At 41.9% G+C, this 21,546-nt stretch overlaps 1 protein-coding gene across 2 annotated transcripts; it reads left to right on the top strand.

Moving 5' to 3' along the window:
- The first annotated feature begins 179 nt into the window (after window positions 1–179).
- Window positions 180–19,764, top strand: Ranbp21 (exportin-5-like protein Ranbp21). Of its 2 annotated transcripts, none has more exons than XM_069499095.1 (22): window positions 180–216; window positions 450–508; window positions 720–866; window positions 1,750–1,909; window positions 3,429–3,647; window positions 5,080–5,250; window positions 6,533–6,697; window positions 7,754–7,882; window positions 8,743–8,985; window positions 9,688–9,818; window positions 10,378–10,519; window positions 11,384–11,567; window positions 11,950–12,113; window positions 12,516–12,683; window positions 13,410–13,623; window positions 14,116–14,402; window positions 14,644–14,872; window positions 15,374–15,522; window positions 16,770–16,925; window positions 17,817–18,035; window positions 18,398–18,571; window positions 19,193–19,764. In XM_069499095.1, exons 3-22 carry the CDS (start codon window positions 736–738, stop codon window positions 19,346–19,348), a joined length of 3,591 nt encoding a protein of 1,196 aa, XP_069355196.1. In that variant the 5' UTR covers window positions 180–216; window positions 450–508; window positions 720–735; the 3' UTR covers window positions 19,349–19,764. The 2 variants fall into 2 exon arrangements, with proteins under 2 accessions (XP_069355196.1, XP_034825171.1); XM_034969280.2 differs by having other exon boundaries at window positions 184–216; window positions 724–866.
- The last annotated feature ends 1,782 nt before the right edge of the window (window positions 19,765–21,546 follow it).

The following is a 21,546-nucleotide window of genomic DNA, read 5'->3' as shown; positions in this document are numbered from 1 at the left end:
CTCACGGAGCCAACGCTTGTCGTACGATCCGATTGGCTGCATGCCAAAACAAAGCCAAACACAGTGTATGAAACACAGACCAATAACATATTTAATAAATTTAGATCGACCGAAAAGAGTCAGATTAAATCTTGTTTGCAGGTGGTTTTTGGTATAAAAAAAAAGGAAGTTTTGTCTACGGAAAACAAATGTTCTCCGATTTTTGTGCCACACGAGGTATTTTTTGTTTTGAATTTTGATTTCATAAAATGTTCCTGAAAATTGCAATTTCAAATCTAAAATATTAATTCTACATTTTAAATTAACTAACAAGATGCTAAAATATGTCATTTAGTGTTTTATTATAGTTTTGCATGATCAACACCGGGTGTATGCCATAGAATTTGTTCCTTTAGAGTTTAGAATTTTATTATTCTTAAAACCTTGAAAATTTTATCATTTAATTACAGTAACAAAACGAGTAATATGAAGTAAAAAATCACAAGGGATAATTGAACCGAACAAGGAGGTAAGTATTTCATTGTACAACTTTAATTTTTACTATTGGTATAATAATCATAATAAGTATTTCATCACTAACTTACTTTGTTGTTAGTTTAAAATACGATACAAAAGACGAGACGAAATAATGCACAAGGAACCTAATGCCTATGCCAGGAACCTAAAGCTGTACAGCCAGTTTAAAAAATAATTAAGTAATAAAATCGTTTTATTTTAAGGCAGTAATAAGCTACCATGAATGTTGGGGCGTTTGGTGAGAGGGAGGTAGCTCTCATTGCAGATGAGCTGAGTAATGCAGTGGAGTTGACTCTCAATCCCGCTGTGGCGCACGAAGCAAGGAAACAAGCTTATACTGCCTGTGAGAGGTAAACTTTTGACTTGCACTCTTTGTTATTACTCTAGTAAAATAAGTATGTACCTACATATATTATGTACATTGTACTGTACATAACTTATCAAGATTTGAAGAAGAGGGCCTTAGAAGGTTATCAACAAAAGTAGTGAATGGAAATCTTTTTGAAATACAATTTTACCATTAACATTCAGCTTCTGTATAAATAAATTCTGTTTATCATGTTTAAGTTTGCATAACAAAAAAACATATTATCCAGCTGTGCGATTGCGGGAGAATGACAGCTACAATGTCACGATCGCAATCATCTCAGATTGGTTGACGCTCGCTCACTATTGGCTACAATGCATTGTTGCAACAAGAATCGCACAAATTCAGCCAATCAGAACAATTGAGATTGTAATAATGATTGATGCAGGTTTTAGACAATCGCCCTACTGATATTTTTATGCAAACATCACTCGTTGCACTATATGGTAGATTATGCCTCATTCACACATCCATACTTAATATTATAAATGTGAAAGTGTGTCTGTCTGCTAGCCTTTCACGGCCCATCCGTTCAACTTTTGACAAAATTTTGACGAAATTTGTTACAGAGTTAGCTTGTATCCCGGGGAAGGAGATAGACGTAGACATTTTATCCTGGAAAATCAAAGGGGTGCCCACAGGATTTTTAAAAACCTAAATCCACATAGTATAGTCACGGGCATCATCTAGTTCTTGATAAATCAAAGAGAGATTAGCAGACATACAGACAGACCCACATTTATAATATTAGTATGGGCCACACTGGGCCTAAGTCCTGCTCATTTGTCAGTTGGGGGGTAGCAATGAGTTGATGATGATGGATAAAATAGTTACAGGCATAGGTTTATCAGGCGCGTTTGTTTCAGTTTCAAAGACAACTCGCCATGGTGTGCTCAGGCAGGCTTGCTCTTGGCCAGTGGCCCCCAATACTCACCAGTGGTGAAACATTTTGGCCTGCAGTTGATGGAGCATACTGTCAAGTACAGGTGGACACATATCAGTCAGGCTGAGAAAATATTTATTAAGGTTACATGCTTTTATGTCTGTGTAATACTCTCTTGTGTGTGTGTGTGTGTGTGTGTGTGTGTGTGTGTGTGTGTGTGTGTGTGTGTGTGTGTGTGTGTGTGTGTGTGTGTGTGTGTGCGTGCGTGCGTGCATGCGTGCGTACGTTCGTGCAAGTACGTTGTGACCCCCTTCCATAAATCACATATTGGTAAGGATTTTCTTGGAATAATTATAATGATCCATCAGACTCCCAGATCCTTCCACTTTTTTTATTTTGACAGGTAATTTTGAACAAAATGACTCGTTTTTTAGAAGTAGTAGCTAAGCAGGGCATTAAGAGTCCCCTGTTTCACTTTGATTACTGTTGACCTATTATGACTTATACATTATCAGTAACTCATCTGGCATACGGATATGTCAGATGAGTTATGGGCAAAATCTGCTTCTTTTTGGACGCCCCAGAATCATCAACGCCAGCGTGGTCGGCCGAGGCGACGTTGGCGTGATGAATTAGAAAAATTTACAGTTACGTGGCCTGAAGAGGCACGAAATAGAAAATTGTGGAAGGATCGGAGGGAGGCCATTGCCCAGACGTGGGACAGCACAGGCTGATTTAGATTAGATTAGATTAGACATTATCAGTAGCCATAATATTATAAATGTGAAAGTGTGTTTGTTTGTTGGTTTTTCCATCAATCACATCCCAACAGAGCGACGGATCGACGTGATTTTTTGCATGGATATATGTAGTTAAAGACCCATAGGCTTTTTATCCCAGAAAATCAAAAAGTTCCCACAGAATTTTTTAAAAACCTAATTCCACGCGGACGAAATCGGAGGCATCAGCTAGTAATATAATAAATACAATATGCTAAAGTTTTATTACTAAATTGTCTTATGCCAAGCTAATTTTTAGAAATACAATGAAAAACCTTTATAGGAACACAATTAAAAAGAACTAAATGGAGTTACAGTACAAGCTTAACAAAAATGTTTTTGTTTCTTTAATTGTGTATCTGCTATCAGGTTTCTTATCAGGCTTCACTTCCGTGGGAATTTTGATAAATTTAGCTTTTTTTCCTCGTCTACGAAGCTATTCAGGAAATTTCAGCTATCTAGGACCAAGGGTTTGGGCTGGGTGTTGATAAGTCAATCCATTCAGGACTTTTCTTTTTTTTTAACTTCGCGTTATTGTTATACTACCTAATCCAATACCAATAACAATTTGTCTTTGTAGTTTAAGTGATTTAGTATTTTTCGAACCTGCAATGTATAGCGTGCAAAACTCGAGTCAATGCCCCGCCCTGCCCCGACGCGGCATTGACTCTGAGTGGCCTACTTACGCAACGTTCGTTGACCTCTAGCGTCAGTCAGATGTTTTATTTGCAATATATCGTAAATTTTTACAAAATTATAAGATTTTATATATTTTTTTTTCGTTTTTTTTGTAGTATCATATCAGTAATCATCAGTACTATCACCCGTCTTCGTTTTTGTTCTATTACAGCCTGTATATATTTAGAATATTTTTTTATTTTAGGAAAATGCTATGAAACTCCTGAACATGGGTGGTTGGGAAACGGGCCACTTGAATGATGCCCTAGCTCGAGTGATAGTTGAGATGATAAAACGCGAGTGGCCCCAGCAGTGGTCCACGTTACTTGCTGAGCTGAGTGACGCTTGCAGCAGGGGCCATCTGCACACTCAGATTGTGCTGCACGTGTTCCTGAGATTAGTGGAGGATGTTGCTACCTTACAGGTGAGTATATCCACACAAACATTGTTTTTTATACCTTAGCCTGTACTTGTCATTATGTGAATTTTTTTTAGTTAAAAAGTGTAGTGAGTTCTTATAGTTGTTAGTTGAAGAAATAGTTTTTTTAATTTATAAAGAAGCACTTAGCAACGATCAGACCTACTGGCAAGTTATGATTCAGCCTATGATGGAGCGCGCTTGCCTAAAAGAGGCCCACTTTAAAATTTTAAAGTTAACTATATCAAACTGATGCCGTAAGGGCGTTCCATGTCCTAGTTGTTTGAATTAGAAACGAGGAAGTAACTTACTACCTATTATGTGACTGCAGAAAGTGATTATGGAAAGGTTAAAAAAATATTGCTCATATTTAAAATTCTCATTCAATGGTTGTAACATCGAAATCCGGTATTTGACAACTAGTCAAATTAAATACTAATTTTTTATCAAAGTCGCGCGCTTAGTATGCGAGCTTCTATGAAATACTGGCACGTGACGTCACAATGATTTGACGTGCTTTTTTATTTAGTTTAATCGATTAATTAAAATGATTATTACACTCAAAACTAACAAAGAACGTCGATTTTATGTATTCTGGAAGACCCTCTATATTATAATAATCACTGAGAAATAATTTATGTTTGACATAGGCAAATACCGTATTGCGCCATGTTTTAGTGATTATCAAACGAACAGATAATGCTCACGACTTCTTCCTCGATTTAGGTATTTAAAAAAATCACACCCACAGAAATAAATGTTTTTAATAATAAAAATAATAATAGTTCCATAGTAAAGTCATGGTCACTAACTATGGGTTGCGTAGCTGAAGTGGCAATAGGCAGGGCACATAGTTCGTTGATACAACAGATAGACGTTGAGGTCCCAAGGTGCTGGAATGGCGACCTCGCACAGGAAGACCCCCCACAAGGTGGACATCAGACGAGTCACAGGGAACCGCTGGATTCAGGCGGCGCAAGACTGTAGCGTGTGGAAGTCTCTACAAGAGACCTATGCCCAACAGTGGACATCTATCGGTTTATGATGATGATGATGAGTAAAGTCATATTATTAACATGTTAACCAAGTTGTGATAGCCTAGTGGTTAGGACGTCCGCCTTCTAATCGGAGATCGGGGGTTCGATCCCGGGCACGCATCTCTAACTTTTCGGAGCTATGTGCGTTTTAATTAATTAAGTGTCACTTGCTTTAACGAGGAAGGAAAGCATCGTGAGGAAACCTGCATGCCTGAGTGTTATGCATAATGTTCTTAAAGGTGTGTGAAGTCAACCAATCCGCACTTGGCCAGCTTGGTAGACTATGGCCAAAACGCTTCTCACTCTGAGAGGAGACCCGTGCTCTGTAGTGGGCCGGCGATGGGTTGATCATGATGATGATGATTAACATGTTTGTTAACTCAAATACTTTATACCAACAGACATTAGAACAACATCAGCGACGCAAGGACATATACCAGGCCCTGACAAGCAACATGGCCGAGATATTTGCATTCTTCATGCGCCTCATTGAGTCGCATGTTCAGGAGTTCAGAGAGAAGACGGCCGCCGGGGACTACGGTGCAGCCGCGAGCAATGGCAGAGTTGTGCAGGTAAGGGGCATTGTGTGACATTAGTGACTTGGCAGTAACATGCATTTTATATTATCAAGTACTGCCTACCCTATTATTCAAAACACAAGAAAAACATGGTAAGAAACACATTTTTGGTATCCCAATGACACGATGCGATACATGTTGTCTATATTAAATTTGGTAGCGACACACCTGCTGAACGTACAGCGCCGATACTTCAGCGACTGAACTATCGGTCGTAGTATTCGGTTGGCGCGCCGAACAGTCAGACGGGGCGGTTAGTTCAGCGCTTTACGCGACGAAAAATTACGTACGGCGGTACGTGGCGTCGTCGTCAGCCGGTGTCGTCACTTTGTGGTGTGCGGTTGCGACGTGTTGAATTGCCCAGAAAGAAGGATTTTGTAACAATATTGGTGTACGGGAGCGGTGTGCAGGCTCGACCGTACCAAAGGGGAGATCTCCCACCGAGCGGTTGGTTGTGCTCGGTAGCGCCAGCTGGGCCGACGGTTGTATCTTGAAACTTCTATATATAGTCCAGATTGCGGAACACTCTGTTAGTGCGAGTACTGTCGGCGGTACATTTGTTCGGGACTATGTCATCGATTGAACAGCGCCATCTAGTTTCTATTGTGGCCGACCGCCACATCCCTCCCCTCCGCTATACCATCTATTATAGAGGGGTTAGAAGAAGTACACGCGCCAAACTTTCGGCAGTGTGCGTCGCGTAATAAGTTGCTTGCTATGCAAAATTCATTGAAAGCGTTCTAGTCGAAGTAATCGCCGAACGGAAGGTACGGCGCTACATCGAACGCGTCAGAAGTTCAGTAGATGTGTCCTAGGTAACTTAAAAAAACATTGCGAGCGTATTGAACCGAACTTTCGGCGCCGTACATTCGGCAAGTGTGTTGCTACACTTACAATCACTACTAGCACCAACGTCACAGTGTGAGTTCTTTTCCTTTAGTGTGATTCTGTGATCTTGTAGATCCTCAGTTTTGCAGTTACAATACAATTCACATCTCTTCCTCACTCCTCTCTCTTTACATTAGCATTTATACTTGTATAGCTTAACGCTTGCTGTCATCATTTTGCTAAGAAGCGACTATCTGCAAAAAATCATTTTTTAAATTATCGCCAAAAAATGTGGGAATTTTCAAAAACTGAAGTTTCTAAAAAGTTGTAGAACTAAACTAAAAACTAACTTAAAACCTATATAGTTAACCGCTTTTTAGAAAAAGGGTGGCAGCATTTCTGGATTAATAGTTTGTTTCCATTATTTTCATCCCCAAGTTCTTTCCAGGTGGTGTTACTCACCCTGACAGGGTTTGTGGAGTGGGTGTCCACCAACCACGTGGTGAGCAACAACGGCAGGCTGCTGGAGATCCTCTGCATCCTGCTCAGCGACGACGCCTTCCAACTGCCCGCTGCCGAGTGTCTGCTCCAGATCGTCAATAGGAAAGGCTCCGTGAGTATTCATCGAAAGAAACCAATCGAAAAGAAGCAGTGCTAATCATTCCGACTCGCTCACACACTAACGCAGGTAGACTGTGCTAATTATCAGCTCTTTTCGATTTATTTCTTTTATTGACTTGCATTATATGTTTGAATAGCTTTTCTATATTCAACAGGCAACAGCTCATATTGATACTTAATTTATTTAGGTCATGTACAGATTCTGTATTATTATTAAAAAATCGTAGGGCTTGCTTCGCTCGCGCTGATGTTTCATATTAATTTATGGTTGATAGTATGACGTTATACAACTATCAATTCTGTATAACTTATGCCAGTAAATAAACGAAGTGGCACTAATCATCCGTCTCGCTCACACCCTATAAATAGGTTTAGTGTGTGAGTGAGAGGGAACGATTTACGCCGCTATTTTTGATTCGTTTTTTTATTAGTACAAGTTATACATAGACTAAAAGTGGGATTGTCCATTTTGCATTATATTATTATTCAACAAATAATAGAAAATTGAATGAAATATAACGGTGGTATATTTTACGTAAACTGAAAAGTGAAAACTAAAGCTGCGAGGGTTCCAAACGCGCCCTGGTCTAAGAAGAAGCCAAAACAAACTCAGCCGGGTATTCTTGTTATCATCACCATTTTACAATATCACTTAATGCAATGTCCTACAAGAAAATGTATTGAAGTGAATGCTATAAATGGATCCGAGACATGGTCGCTAACTATGGGCCTCATAAGAAAGCTCAGAGTCACTCAGCGGGTGATCCGTAGGAGAACTAATAGAGTAACCGACATAGATCAACGTGTTGCGAAGCTGAAGTGGCAATGGGCACGGCACATAGTTCGTAAAACCGATAGACGTTGGGGTCTCAAGGTGCTGGAATGGCGACTTCGCACCGGAAGACGCAGCGTTGGAAGACCCCCCACTAGGTGGACGGACGACAGGCGATCCAGGCAAGACCGTGGCGTGTGGAAGTCCCTACAAGAGACCTATGTCCAGCAGTGGACGTCTATTGGTTGATGATGATGATGAATGTTATAAATGCAGACAAAGGAGCGCAAGCCGTTGATGATACTGTTCAGTGAGAACGCCATCTCGTACATCCACCGCGCGGCGCTGCAGAGCATCGGGGCGGTTGACGAGCCTCACTACTTGTTCCTGAAGAAGCTGTCACAGGTTTGTCTTCCATTTATTTAAGACTAGAGGTTATTTAAAAATTCTGTGGGAACTCTTTGATTGTTCGGGATAAAAAGTAGCCTATGTCCTTTCCGGGGATGCTAGCTATCCCTGTACCAAAATTTGTTAAAACCGGTTGAACGGATGGGCCGTGAAAAGCTAGCAATTTATCAAGTAACAACCTCTTCGAATCCCCGTAATTTGAAATTTTTATTTGCACCCAGCAAGAGATCATGAAAAATGATCATCCATACTAATATTATAAATGCGAAAGTGTGTGACAGTTGTCTGTCTGTCTCACGCAAACGATCTCCTGACGTGTCCATAATTCTTCCGTACATTTGCAGCAAAATTATGATACGCCAGTCACAAGAGGCCAGAACACATTAGGTTTTTCCTAAGCAGTTGCCCAAACGGCCTGGAGTACATCATTATCATGATCTCTTTTAGTGGAACAGTGTTAAAAAATAATTCGCAATCCGCATCGAAATTCATACAATTTCAATACGGTTTTATTTATCCATCCAATATTCAATATCCAATAATATATCTGTTACATTATGATGCCTCAACCACTAAACAGATCTCGACACAAGGCTTGCATTGGGATGAATATATTTTTCCCGAAAAAAATTGAAGCTCCTAAAGGATTTAAATTGAATATGAAAATGATGATTAAATATGAAATTATTTTTTGCGCTTAACAGCTTTTTAGTTAAACAACGGCAATATGAAGTTGGGGCCGTAAAAAGTGGCGTCATTCAACAGATTGATGCGCTCTGTAACAAGAGGGAGGGGTACTGATTTAATGGATGATTCTTTTTTGACTTTAAGATTTCTTCTCTATTTGTTACCCACAGGTCCTCGCGGGATTGGCTCTGCAACTCACATCACTATGGAACTTCGCAACCAACACTGAAACCTGGTTACCACTGCTGTTGGAGACCATGCTATTGTTATCATCACATCCGTCCCTCACGCTGGCGCATACTGCCAACTCCATGTGGTTGGCCTTCCTCAAACATGAACAGATCTCAAAGTTACCTCACGTGTTGGCCATGGTGCCACGTTGGCTCCAAGCTGCAGCGCCCAAGATTCTTAAAGTAAGTAAACCCTGAACTACTCTAGTCAGATCTGTCCTGCATATTGGCAAATACAGCCAACTTTATATTGTTGGCCTTCCTCAAACATGAACAGATCTCCCAGTTGCCATTTCTGTATGTGTGAATACCTAAAAATCGGCGCCATGCTGCTTAGGTATTAAGGTACGGTAAGAACAGCAAATACAAATTTCTGTTACCTTCTTCCTCCTCCTGACCTTATGCCACGATACGTGGGGTCCGCACAACATGTCTTCTTCTTCCACTCACTGGTGTCATCCGTCAACGTACTATCTAAAACTTGTACACGCAATCCATCCACTTTTTCTTTGGTCTTCCTCTCCTCTTTTATCCTTCCACATGCATATTTAACATCTTCTAGATATAAGGCTATCTTCCCTTCACATTATTATGGCCATACCATTACTACTACAATTACATTGTTATTGCAATTTTCTATTTACCTTATAGATAACTAGCTGATGCCCGCGACTTCGTCCGCGTGAAAGTAGGTTTTTTTAAAAATCCCGTAGGAACTCTTTAGTTTTCCGGAATAAAAAGTAGCCTATGTCCTTCCTCGGGATGTAAGCTAACCCTGTACCAAGTTTCATCAAAATCGGTTGGACTGTTGGGCCGTGAAAAGCTAGCAGACAGACAGACACACTTTCACATTTATAATATTAGTATGGATTTGTTACATGTCAGGTGACGTACCCGTCGTCGCGAGTGAGCGGCGTCAACGACGCAGTGTCGTACGCCTGCATGGACTACGACAGTGAACAAGAGTTCGCCATCTTCTTCAGCCGCTGCAGAACAGAGATATTGGAGAGCTTCAGGTTAGTATCTACAGTTGTGTGCACGTGAACAACTACCTATTCATGGCAAATGTACAAAACAACTTGTTATAACCTTGTCATATAAAGACCTTTATATACTTTTATTTTATTCAATATTCGGAATGTGCTCTCCTATGCAACATACTGGCTGCTATGCAAATAATTAGGAATAATTTTTCTTTTATTCTTTTGGTGACCAATCTGAATAATCCTCATAAGGAATACAGAATTTAACAACTTGTTAAATCAGTAACTTTTTATCAAACGTCAAAACGCGCACTTAGTATGCGATATTCTATGAAATACTGAAATGTGACGTCACATCATAATGACGTACTTTTTTAGTTTAATCGATAATTTTAAATTTTATTACACTTAAAACTAACAAAGGACGTGGATATTACATATTTTGGAAGATCCTCTATTTAGTAATCACTCAGAAATAATTTATTAATTAGTAGTATTTTGCTTATAACTTTTGTCATGTTTGGCTTGACATCATAGTAGAACACAGTTTTTGTTCGAAATAGCCGGTCTATAGCCGGGTGAATATTTGCAGATATTGCATGACGGCTGCGCCGCTAGTGACGTGGTCGTACGTGGAACAATGGACACAGACTGCTCTGGACAAAGTGGACTCGTGCCCATTGCAGCTGGACGTCACACATCCCTTACACGTGGAGTGGGAAGCTTTAGCTCAGGTAATATTTTTCCACTAGCTGACCTGCACTGGCTTTGTTCAGGTGGTATTTCGGAATATCCTTACTTAGGGGTCAGTGGCGTGCACAGAGTTTGAAGCCAGGGTAAGCATTAGTAAGATAGGCCTTAGATCCACCTTATAGAGACCTGCTGAATGGCAGGTCATAAAGAGTAATGAGCACTGGTCATTTCAACTAGGGTAACCAGTACTTTTATGCCTCTATGAATTGCACGCCACTGTTAGGGGTCTACATTATAAAGAAGACTTGGCCATAGTCTACCACGCTAACCAAGTGCGGATTGGCCGACTTCACACACTTTTGAAGCTTTGGATAACTCTCAAAGTATCCTCACAGTGTTTCCCTTCACCATTAAGGCAGTGGTCCGACCGCCGGCGAGAAAACGACTAAAAACTATAGGCGATTTTCTCTCTCAAGAAACGCTCAATAAATAATTGTACATTCCGTGTAAACGAAAGAGATGCATATATAAAAGTTGTTCTCTGACTGTTCACACTGCCGGCGACGACTCACTTCACTAGTTTTGTCGCTGAGCGACAAAAATAAACTCGCTCAGCGATATTGGTTCAGCGATGCTCGCTCGCTTGAACACGTGTGACGCGCCCAGGTTTGCACAGGACTGAGCGACCGCGGGCGAATGGCGCGAGTAATCGCTCATCGCACTTGCACACTTGCTTATCACCCGGCGACAAAACTATCGAAACTACATACTCGCTTCCCGCTGATCGCCAACTCGTTTAAGTTTCTAGTTCTACTCGTTTCTCGTTCATCATCGGCGGTCGGACCACTGCCTAAAGCAAGTGATATTTAATAGCTTGCCATATTACAACCACACTTTGTTTCTAGGTTCTCGAGGTAGTGCTATCTCGTTTACTGCAAGCAGAACCTCGTCCAAACGTAGCTGAAGGGTTAAGACTATTGCAGCGCTGTGTGGCCACGGAACCCCGGGCTCCACTGATATTGTCACTTCTCCTGTCCTTCATATCCGCGCTCTTCGTGTTCCTCAGCTGTGCTTACAGCCAACTTGCAGGTACGATGGTAAACAGCTGCAGCAGCTACTTGTGAATAAATTGAAAAATTAAAAAGAGCAACCGCCGAGTTTCTTGCTGGTTCTTCTCGGTAGGAACGGCATTCCGGACCAGTGGTAAATTAAAACTACCCGACGATTCGAAAGCGCTTGTAAAAAGTCTACTTGAATAAAAACATATTCTATTCTATTCTATTCTAATAGGAATGTGGCACACTCCTATTCACAAGTGTGGCGGTCGCCACATTTGCAAGCAGATGACGCTTCTCGCTCATACTAAGAAATGTCCAGTTTTGACTTTTGCTCATAGGATATCGGATATTTAGATAAACAGCTTCTGGATCCTTTGAGCGATTTGTGACAAGATTTGTTTGTCGGTCGTCAGGCCCAGGCGTGGGCTCGGCGGGCGCGGAGCTGCTGCCGCGCGTGCTGGACAAGATCTTCGCAGCGCTGGTGTACGAGGGCACGGCCTCGGAGGACCGCAGCTCGCGCAACGTGAAGAATGTTCGCAGGCACGCCGCCAGCCTGCTCGTCAGGCTCGGCTCTAAAGTAAGTAGCACCAGAGAAATTGTAGTTAAATAGTAGTAATAAATTAAGTTACATTGGAAATGCTTATCTCTGAACAGAGATATACATAGTTTATTGAATTCACATATACTGATATAAAAAACATCTAAATGTTGGTGCTGAGCAATCAGACCATTGAGCAAGGTGAGTGCTCTCAGGGTTGGCGCATTTTCGGCAAAATTTGTCTGTGTCGTTGCCAGATGAAAAAAGGGCAGATATCTGCATGAACGGATATTCCTATCCGGCGCCCTCACCGCCAATGCACATCTGCACAGGGTATCTGGGTTGTCGACTTTGTTTTGGAGTAAAAGATACCAGAATAGCTCTGGTTCTCCTTGTCTGCAAAGTTATGGCAATCGAAACTAATATGTTTCTTGTTTCCAGTACCCTTTGCTGCTACTACCGGTGTTTGGGCGCCTCCACGAGCTGTGCCAGAACACGCTCGCGCGCCCCGACCTCAGTGCCTTGGAGAGTGTCACGTTACAGGAAGCGCTGTTGCTGGTCTCCAACCACTTCTGTTGCTACGAGCGCCAGAGCGCCTTAGTTGCTCAGGTATGTTGGTGCCAATAAAGAAACGCCAATATGGGTACCTTCAAGACAAGAGTGCTTAGGCATCTTCTAGGCAAGCGCGCTCCATCTTATGGCTGCATCGACACTTGCCACCAGATCTGATTGCAGCCAAGCGCTAGTCTATAAATTAAAAAAAAGTACCAAAAAGAGCTGAGTTGATCATTCAGTTTCACTCGCAAAGTATACTTGGGTAGTGAGTGTGAGTGAGATGGAATGATTAGCACAGTTTCGTTTCGATTCTATATTGGAGTTGAAATGATTTATTTACCAAGTTAATTGAGTTCATGTGGCTGAGCCCTGAGGAGTTCTTCTAAGTATATGAATACAACATGTAGCAGAAGGCCTAGCTCTTCTAGATCACACAACAATTACGACCTTACGACCGATTCCCATTTTTTTAACATGCATGCAAAACAATTTATGTGATGTGTATTTGTGAGTGTAGAATATTTGACCGTTTTTTAAATTCATTTGATTTAGGTTTCTTTCCTTTACTGGTACCTACATGGTAACAAAAGTGTAGTTCGATAGAAGCGAATCTGTACTCTTGATCACTCATATTGACAACACTGCTCAGCCTATAATTGATTAAAATAAAAATAGTTTTTTTTTACAATCCCATTACTCTCTAATTTTCTTCTAAGTGGCATGGCTCCATTTTTAAATTCGAATAGGAACTCTTCATAACCAAGTCTGTTTGTTCGTTAGGTTCTCGGTGACTGCAGAGAGCGTTGGGCAGCCCTCAGTCCGCACCTACAGTCAGCCGCAGGGCTGGCTCGGTTGGTTGGACTAGACTCCCCAGCCACTGACGAGGACCCCGAAAAGGCGCAAGCAAGGCGGACCCTACTCCACGCGCTTACCCTCACTTTGGGAGTTGTGAAACGCACGCAAGTTCCTGCCGACCCTGATAAGGCTTCACGTGGTATTTACTAATTTTTACTTCTCGACTTCAATAGATGACCGACATTTACTACCGATCGCAAGAGTTCTAAATTATTCTTATAATTTGTGAACTAGTGTTGGACAGCCCTCAGTCTACATCTACAGTTAGTCGCAGGATTGACTTGGCTAGTCGAATTAGATAATTAGATAGATAGAAAGACAAATGCGAAGTCCGTCCGCTATTGGTTGTTCCCTACGCACTATGTTACGCGCGAATTAAGAGCAAAATATTACGACTCTGTTGTTTCTGTGTTAAAAGTCAAGCGAAAGGTCTGTATTTCATTGGTGTTAAATGTTGCGCATGTAGAATGTCCCTAACAATGTTTGTTAGTTTGTATGTTCCTCGGCGTGAGGTGAGGTAAGGTTTAAAAAAATCTGGGCCCCAATAAAAATAGATTATAGTCTAAGTAACCTTATGTTGCAATTACAAGCAAACATAAAAACTGTTTAAAATTTGCGTATTTGTCGCCAGGTGGGTTTAGCGCGGGCGTAACTCCATCCGGCAACCCGGTGTGGCGGAACCCGTGCGGCGCGCACGTTCTGCCGCTGTTCCCTGCCGCCTTGTCCCTCGCGCGGGCCTTACACGAACTACACTCGCCTCAAGCAGCCTCGCTGCGACACCCGGCGCATGCGCGCGCGCTACAGCCACCGCCTGCTGAAAGGCGGAACCTACTGGGCTTGAGGGATGATGCTCCGCCCACGCCCGTGGCCACGCCGCAAGACCGCATGCAGAATCTGTTGCATACGCTGCATGAAAATGTACGTATGTCCTTTTTTATTGCATCACTGGCTCACATCGTACGATTTTCATGGATTTTTCTTTCTTGTGTCTCAACAATGAAAAGGATCTCATGTCACCCAATATCTACCAGACACTATCTATAGATACCCACAATTTTGTCATTACTGGTGATGATGACGCAATCAGCATTATTCTTCCTTTGGGCTGTTGTCCACAATCGATATAAAAAAATCTTAAAAAATTGTATGTTGACTACAGGTGTGTGGACTAGTGGGCGCGGCGGCAGCGTCGCTCGGTCGGGAGTTGTTCGGCGTGACGAATCTTGCAGAAGCCCTTGCGCTGTCGCTCCTGGCGGCGCCGGAGACCCTGCCTGACCATTGGCTGCGACGCGTGCTGCGGGCGGCGCTGAGGCCGCTAATGCTGCACTGTCCTCCCGCGCATTATGCCGATGTAGCACTGCCGCTGATGCGACACCTCGCTCCCATTAGTACGTGTACCATAATAATCCAGCTCGAAGAAACAAAAGCTTGGGTGTAATACTAGCGAGAAGGCTGTCTCTTACGCTTTCCACGTTTCCAGAATAATTGACAGTACGTACTACGAACCTAGCAATGTATCCGGTTCGAAGGACCAAAAACATGGATTCATTATCCTATGTGCTGTATTTACTTATGGGTTTGAAAGACCAAAAACATGGATTAAATTATCTTACGCGCTGTATCTACTAGCGTCGCCAGAGATGTTTCACGACCACTGGCCACTGACGCTGCACTACTCGCCCGCACATTACGATGATGTAGTACGTTCCACAATCTATAGCCAACCAAATTATCCCGCTCGACAGACCAAAAACACGGATCCATTGTCCTAATCGCTGTATCTGTTTTTTGACAAGATTTTTTTCTGCATATTTTAGTCTAATAAGAAGATTTTTAACAACTTACCAACTGAGACTGGACACGTGATAACATGAAATGTATGTTTGCAGTGCTGGTCCACTTGAACCAGCGCTGGGAGTACGTGACGTCACTGTACGAGTCGGGCAAGCTGGAGGAGGAGGGCGGCAGCGAGTCGCAGGAGGTGCTGGAGGACATGCTCGTGCGACACCTCACCAGGGAACACCTGGAGCTATTGAAGGTATAAGTCCACATTGTAGCTGTATTGGTACTGATGATTCTGAGTACAACCTAATTTTAGAGTATTCGCATCCTCTTCTTAATGTAATATGAAAAGGACAGACGCAGTTTGACAGTTTTAAATTTATGTTTTAGATGGTACAACCCGTGGTTTTAGCGCACAGACACGAGCCTACTGTTTAAATTTGTAGCGTGCACTATTTAGAATCTTTAAATGTAAAGTTCATGTTCTGTCCCTTTTTAGCATTGTTAAAAAGAAAAGGATGCAGATACTCTAAATTTAGTTTAGAGAAAGACAACGGAATCGCTGCCATTGTATAGCGCTTGCCTGAAACAGTTGCCTTGCTCGTGGAATAGAATAGAATAGAATAGAATGTTTTTTTATTCATGTAAACGTTTTAAAAGTGCTTATGAATAGTCAGGTAGTTTTAATTTACCACTGGTTCGGAATGCCGTACCTACCGAGAAGAACCAGCAAGAAACTCGGCGGTTGCTCTTTTTAATTTTTCAATTTACAATGTTATTATACCGTACTATACAAGCCATTGCAGCCCCGTGCATTGCTGGAGCGAGTCAAGCGTGGCGTTGGGTGCAGGTTGCGGAAGAGCGACAGCGATATTGAATTCTTTAGATTTCTACATCCAATTGACACCTTCCCGCAACCCGCGCTCTAATTCATGTATTAGAGCGCGGGTTGCGGCCCATCTCAGTGAAACCGTATATTTGTTTTTATCTTTTTTTCCTTTTCACACTTTACCGATTTCGACATTTGGTGAGGAGATAACTAATTGCATCCTGTGGATGGATATAGGATACTTTTTGTCCCAGAAAATTCCCACTGTTTCCAAATTTAGTAAAATCTAAATAAAAAAGTTTATCTAAGTATATAGAAGGAAAAAAGGAAAAGGTGACTGACTGACTGACTGACTGATCTATCAACGCACACCTCAAACTACTGGACGGATTGGGCTGAAATTTGGCATGCAGATAGCTATTATAACGTAGGCATCCGCTAAGGAAGGATTTTTGAAAACTCAACCCCTAAGGGGGTGAAATAGGGGTTTGAAATTTGTGTAGTCCACGCGGACAAAGTCGCGAGCTAGTCTGTGATATTATGCGATACCCAGACAATGTAGAAGAACAACCATACCGACTTTCAGCTGTTTATCAAACACCTTGAAACTGGTGATCACTGAAGTTCGAATTGATTTACTTTTGCCTTTTTGTGTATTAATTTTGTTTGTTTAGGTGTCTCTAGTGGAAGGCGGAGTGAGCACAGAGCCGTGCACGGACATGGAGGAAGAGTCTCCGCCCGCCAACCCGGGCCGAGCGCCGGAACAGGTGTCCGAGCTGGGCGCCATCATACTGGCCGACCCCGTCGCTGGGCCCGCCGTCCTACATACGGTACGTGACAGACAGCATGACAAATATTGCAAATTCAAGCCAATATCTATATATATAAAAGGAAAAGGTGACTGACTGACTGACTGACTGACTGACTGACTGATCTATCAACGCACAGCTCAAACTACTGGACGGATCGGGCTGAAATTTGGCATGCAGATAGCTATTATGACGTAGGCATCCGCTAAGAAAGGATTTTTGAAAATTCAACTCCTAAGGGGGTGAAATAGGGGTTTGAAATTTTGTAGTCCACGCGAACGAAGTCGCGAGCATAAGCTAGTCGTGAATATAAAAGCAGGCAGTCCTTATAGCCACCAATGTCCAATTCACTTCGCGCGGTTTTGATTTGAAAAAATTATGATAAATGCTGAATGCCTTTATTACAAACTAGATGATGCCGCAAATTTGTCCGCGTAGATTTAGGTTTTTAAAAATTCCGTGGGAACTCATTGATTTTCCGGGATAAAAAGTAGCCTATTGCCTTCCCCATATAATTTACGAAACAATCGTATATAGTATCGAAATCAACGATTTTTAGCAAAGCTAGCAAACAAACAAAACAAACAAGGTTGATTATAATTTCACATTGACCGGACCTCTTGTGGCGCCCTCTGAGATCAGTTTTGCCTGTGGATCCCTATTTGCGAGCAAGTAGGCGAAAATTATCTTACAACTAGCTGATGCCCGCGACTTCGTCCGCGTGGAATTAAGTTTTTTTTAATCCCGTGGGAACTCTTTGATTTTCTGGGATAAAAAGGTCTTTATCTATACCCATGCAAAAAATCACGTTAATCCGTTCTACCGTTGCCACGTGATTGAAGGACAAACCAACAAACAAACACACTTTCACATTTATAATAAGGGTACTGATGTTTATTGTCCACTGTCCAGATACTCCGCGCGTTGACTTGGAACGACTCGACGTCATCGTTACGCGCATGCGCACTGGCTTTGCCCGCGTTACGAGCGGCCGTTTCCGCGCACGAAGGCGGCGGCTGTGCGCTCGGCGCGGGCGAAGCCGCCGGCGCCCTGGCGGCTGTGTTGCACGCGTTGCGGCTGCACGGACAGCACGAGGCCAACCAGGCTGCGCTGCTAGCACTCGCTGTACAGGTATGTCGTACTATACTGTAGGTATAGCGCTGGTTGATCCTGCTGTTCGCTCTACAATTCATTGTTGCAACAAGAATACCATAAATTCAGCCAATCACAACAATTGATATTGTAATAATGATTTATGCCGGTTTTACAGAATCGACCAGCTGAATAGACGTTATGTCAAATATTAGGCTATGGTGACGTAAAATCAAAGAAAAAGGCTAGGGCTCAGTACCGCAGGAACTATTTTAACAGAAAAATGACCAAAATTTTTTCTGCTAATGTGCTCGTCCAATTTCGTCACATTGAAGTGGCCTGGTATTTTGTTAGCATTTGGTCGAGGTGTGATAGTCTGACTCCACGTGATTTGTTTGTAGACGTACGAAGCACTACGGCCACGGTTCCCGAACGTCGCGGCCGTGCTGCGCGCCATACCGGACGTGGACGCGCACGACCTGCAGAGGCTCGACGAGAAGCTCGCCGCCAACACCAACAAGCCCGCCAAGATCGACAAGAGCAAGCGAGACCTCTTCAAGAAGATCACGTCGAGAGTGAGTTGCGAGTATAGTGTATACCCATAGTGCCGCCACCATTGGCTCCCAAACTTCAAAAACGTAAACCCAGCTTTATGTAGTTTGAAATAAGGTTGAAATTGGCACAATGAAAACTTGAAGAAAATTTGAATTTGCACAGGGTGTGCGCCGCGTCGAATCGCCGCTTCCGCTGTGCTAAAATAAATAAATATGAGTTTGAAGTCAAGAAGACCCTGTGCCTCAGCCCTCAGCTCTTATCATGCACTCTAGTCTATTATAGGTATGCGTTGCATGCGGCCCGCCGTCAGGGAATAAAATGAAAAAAAAGACCCCGTACCGTTAACCTCCCTCGAGACACGAAATACAATCCAGTCGAAATTATGTAATTTCAGCGCAAAATGCGTCGCTTCTGTCGGCGCAACCCGACACGCACATTTTGGCGAATGATTAGCGATATTGATAATAATAGAGGTAACCTTTGCGTGTAATGTTTGTCAATAAATTACCAAAATATAGTAAACTAATTGTATGCTTCTAAGTTAATAAATAATTGTCAGAAAAGTGTAATAGGACTTTGAGATAGTCATAATAATAAATGATCACTATCATAAACTGACATAAAATTGTATTCGTTCACAGTTGATCGGACGAAACGTAGGCCAGCTGTTCAAGAAGGAGGTATTCATTCTGGACCTGCCTACCATGAACACACCGAAGGAGAAGCCGCGGAGCGCGGTGGACTTGGCCGAGGGCGCCGGGCTAGAGAAGCTTTTCAATACCAACGCGCCCACATAGCGGCGGCCAAGCCTCGCGTACTAGTTTATAAATTAAATAATAAATTTTATCCTCCTCCGTTATACTATTTGTCTATTTGATGATTTATCGACCGATAGACGAGTTTACAATGGACATCACAATGACATAAAGAATTACTTATTGCTTCGAAGTTATGAAAACCTAAGTCTACGTTCACACATCGCCTATTCGATTAGATTTTTTCACGAATAAGGTTTTACCGTATACGAGACAGTCGTTCATACGACGACCTCCTTTCGATATTAACGTACGGCTTCAGCCAAAGAGAATATAAACACTACGTGCTGCAGCTACGTCACAAGCACAACTGTAGGCACGCGCGAGTCTCCAATATGACAGAAGTTTGCTCGAGTAAACGATACGACATGAACATAAGCTGCGTGTCGTATTCAATGAAAGCATTTCGAAACGAGAGAGAAAAATATTTCTCGAATACGAGATATTACTGTCACTACTCTATTCGATAAAATCCCGTGTACGATATACGGCAAAATATTGCCGTCTAAACCTAGTGCATAAATTCAACGGTCCGATTTTGACATAGATAAAAGACGGACCGCATTACAGCGGCGCGGCGCGTCATTTTGCGTCACAATATTATTTTAATCTTTTCGTAAGGTGTATGTCGCACTAGAGCGGCGCTGAACAGCGCGTCGCGGCATAGAGAACATTTTGACGCCAAGCGACTCGCCGCGCAGCGCCGTTGTAATGCGGTCCGGCCTTAAAAGTCGCTCCCTAATTTGCCATACTCAGGCAATGCGAAATGGTTACAGCTGCCAAAATATGTGTGCCATGATGAAATTAGCTTAGTTCTGTCATATAGCCTCAATGGCTCAACGGTTAAGGAGTGGACTGAAATCCGAAAGGTCGCCGGTTCAAACCCAACCCGTTGCTCAATTATCGTACCTACTCCTAGCACAAGCTTAACGCTAGCTTAGCTTAGTTGGAAGGGAAAGGGGAGGCGAGGAGGTTAGTCATTATAATGAACTTGGCTAAAATTCTTTTAAAAAAATGTGGCTAGACTTTTTAGCTTGGCTAACGGAGTAGCTTGCAACGTTGAATGGAAAATAGTATAACAGATCGGGAGTAACAATGTGGAACCATGCGAACGTGATTTTTTATTTTTATATTAAACTGTATCTAAAAGATACGATAACTTTTTGCTTGCCCAAGTGTTGGTAATGCGTATATTGACTGATAAAATATTATGATTAAGGAACTAAATTAGTTGTATGGATTTCACGTAACTCGTTTTTGGTATATTCGCTTCATTTTTAAAGGAACTGTCTTGTTGTATATCATTTACACCTGTCGGTCCATACCTTGCATATTGCCTGCAACTGTATCGTACACATTTCACATACTTTACGTGTTATTTGTTATGCAATAAAAAGTTGCACGCAATAGTCTGGATGCAGCTTAACATCGCTTAAATTATATTTACTTGGTTTTAGCAACTTTTGTTGGAAATTAACCCTTTGTGATAGACAATTCTGTGCTGACAAATTAAATGTGTTCCTGAAAATGTACTATTTTTATATAGTAAAATAGTTATAAGCATGTATATATTTTCAATGCGTTAACAAACACCATTTAATTGTTTGAGAAAAATTAATGTTACAATACTACCATTTTTAAAAGTAGCTTGGCAAAATTTGCTAACGCAAACTAAAACCGAATATACACGAATGAAATACAGACCTTATTGCTTGACGTCTACTATGATCTATCAACGCACAGTTAAAAGTACTGGACGGATTGGGCTGAAATTTGACATGCCGATAGCTATTATGGCGTAGGCATCCGCTAAGAAGGTATTTTTGAAAATTCAACCCCTTAGGGAGTAATAAAAATAGGGGGTTGAAATTTATGTTGTCCACGCGGATGAAGTCGCGAGCATAAGTTAGTTCAATAATAAGATTTCTGCGCAAGTACATCGGCGTAACTTATAAAAGTGGGAGCACTGTAACTTTTTATTTATTTTGTTTTTGTTATACAAGGAAACTTATATTGCAGATGGTCTACTGTTCTTTATGTTTAAGTTTTTTTTAAACCCATGTTTAATAAAAATTTTGTTGCACAGAGCGCAAGCCTATATTATGTTATATGTATAATAGAAAACCACAGACAATTCTTACAGTTTAAAACACAGTTTGCGGGTATTAATTTTATTAGAT

Source organism: Maniola hyperantus, chromosome 6 (assembly GCF_902806685.2).
Source record: "Maniola hyperantus chromosome 6, iAphHyp1.2, whole genome shotgun sequence".
Classification (NCBI taxonomy): Eukaryota; Metazoa; Arthropoda; class Insecta; order Lepidoptera; family Nymphalidae; genus Maniola; species Maniola hyperantus.
Note: the sequence above shows the minus strand (reverse complement) of the source record. Positions and strands in the feature narration are given on the sequence as shown.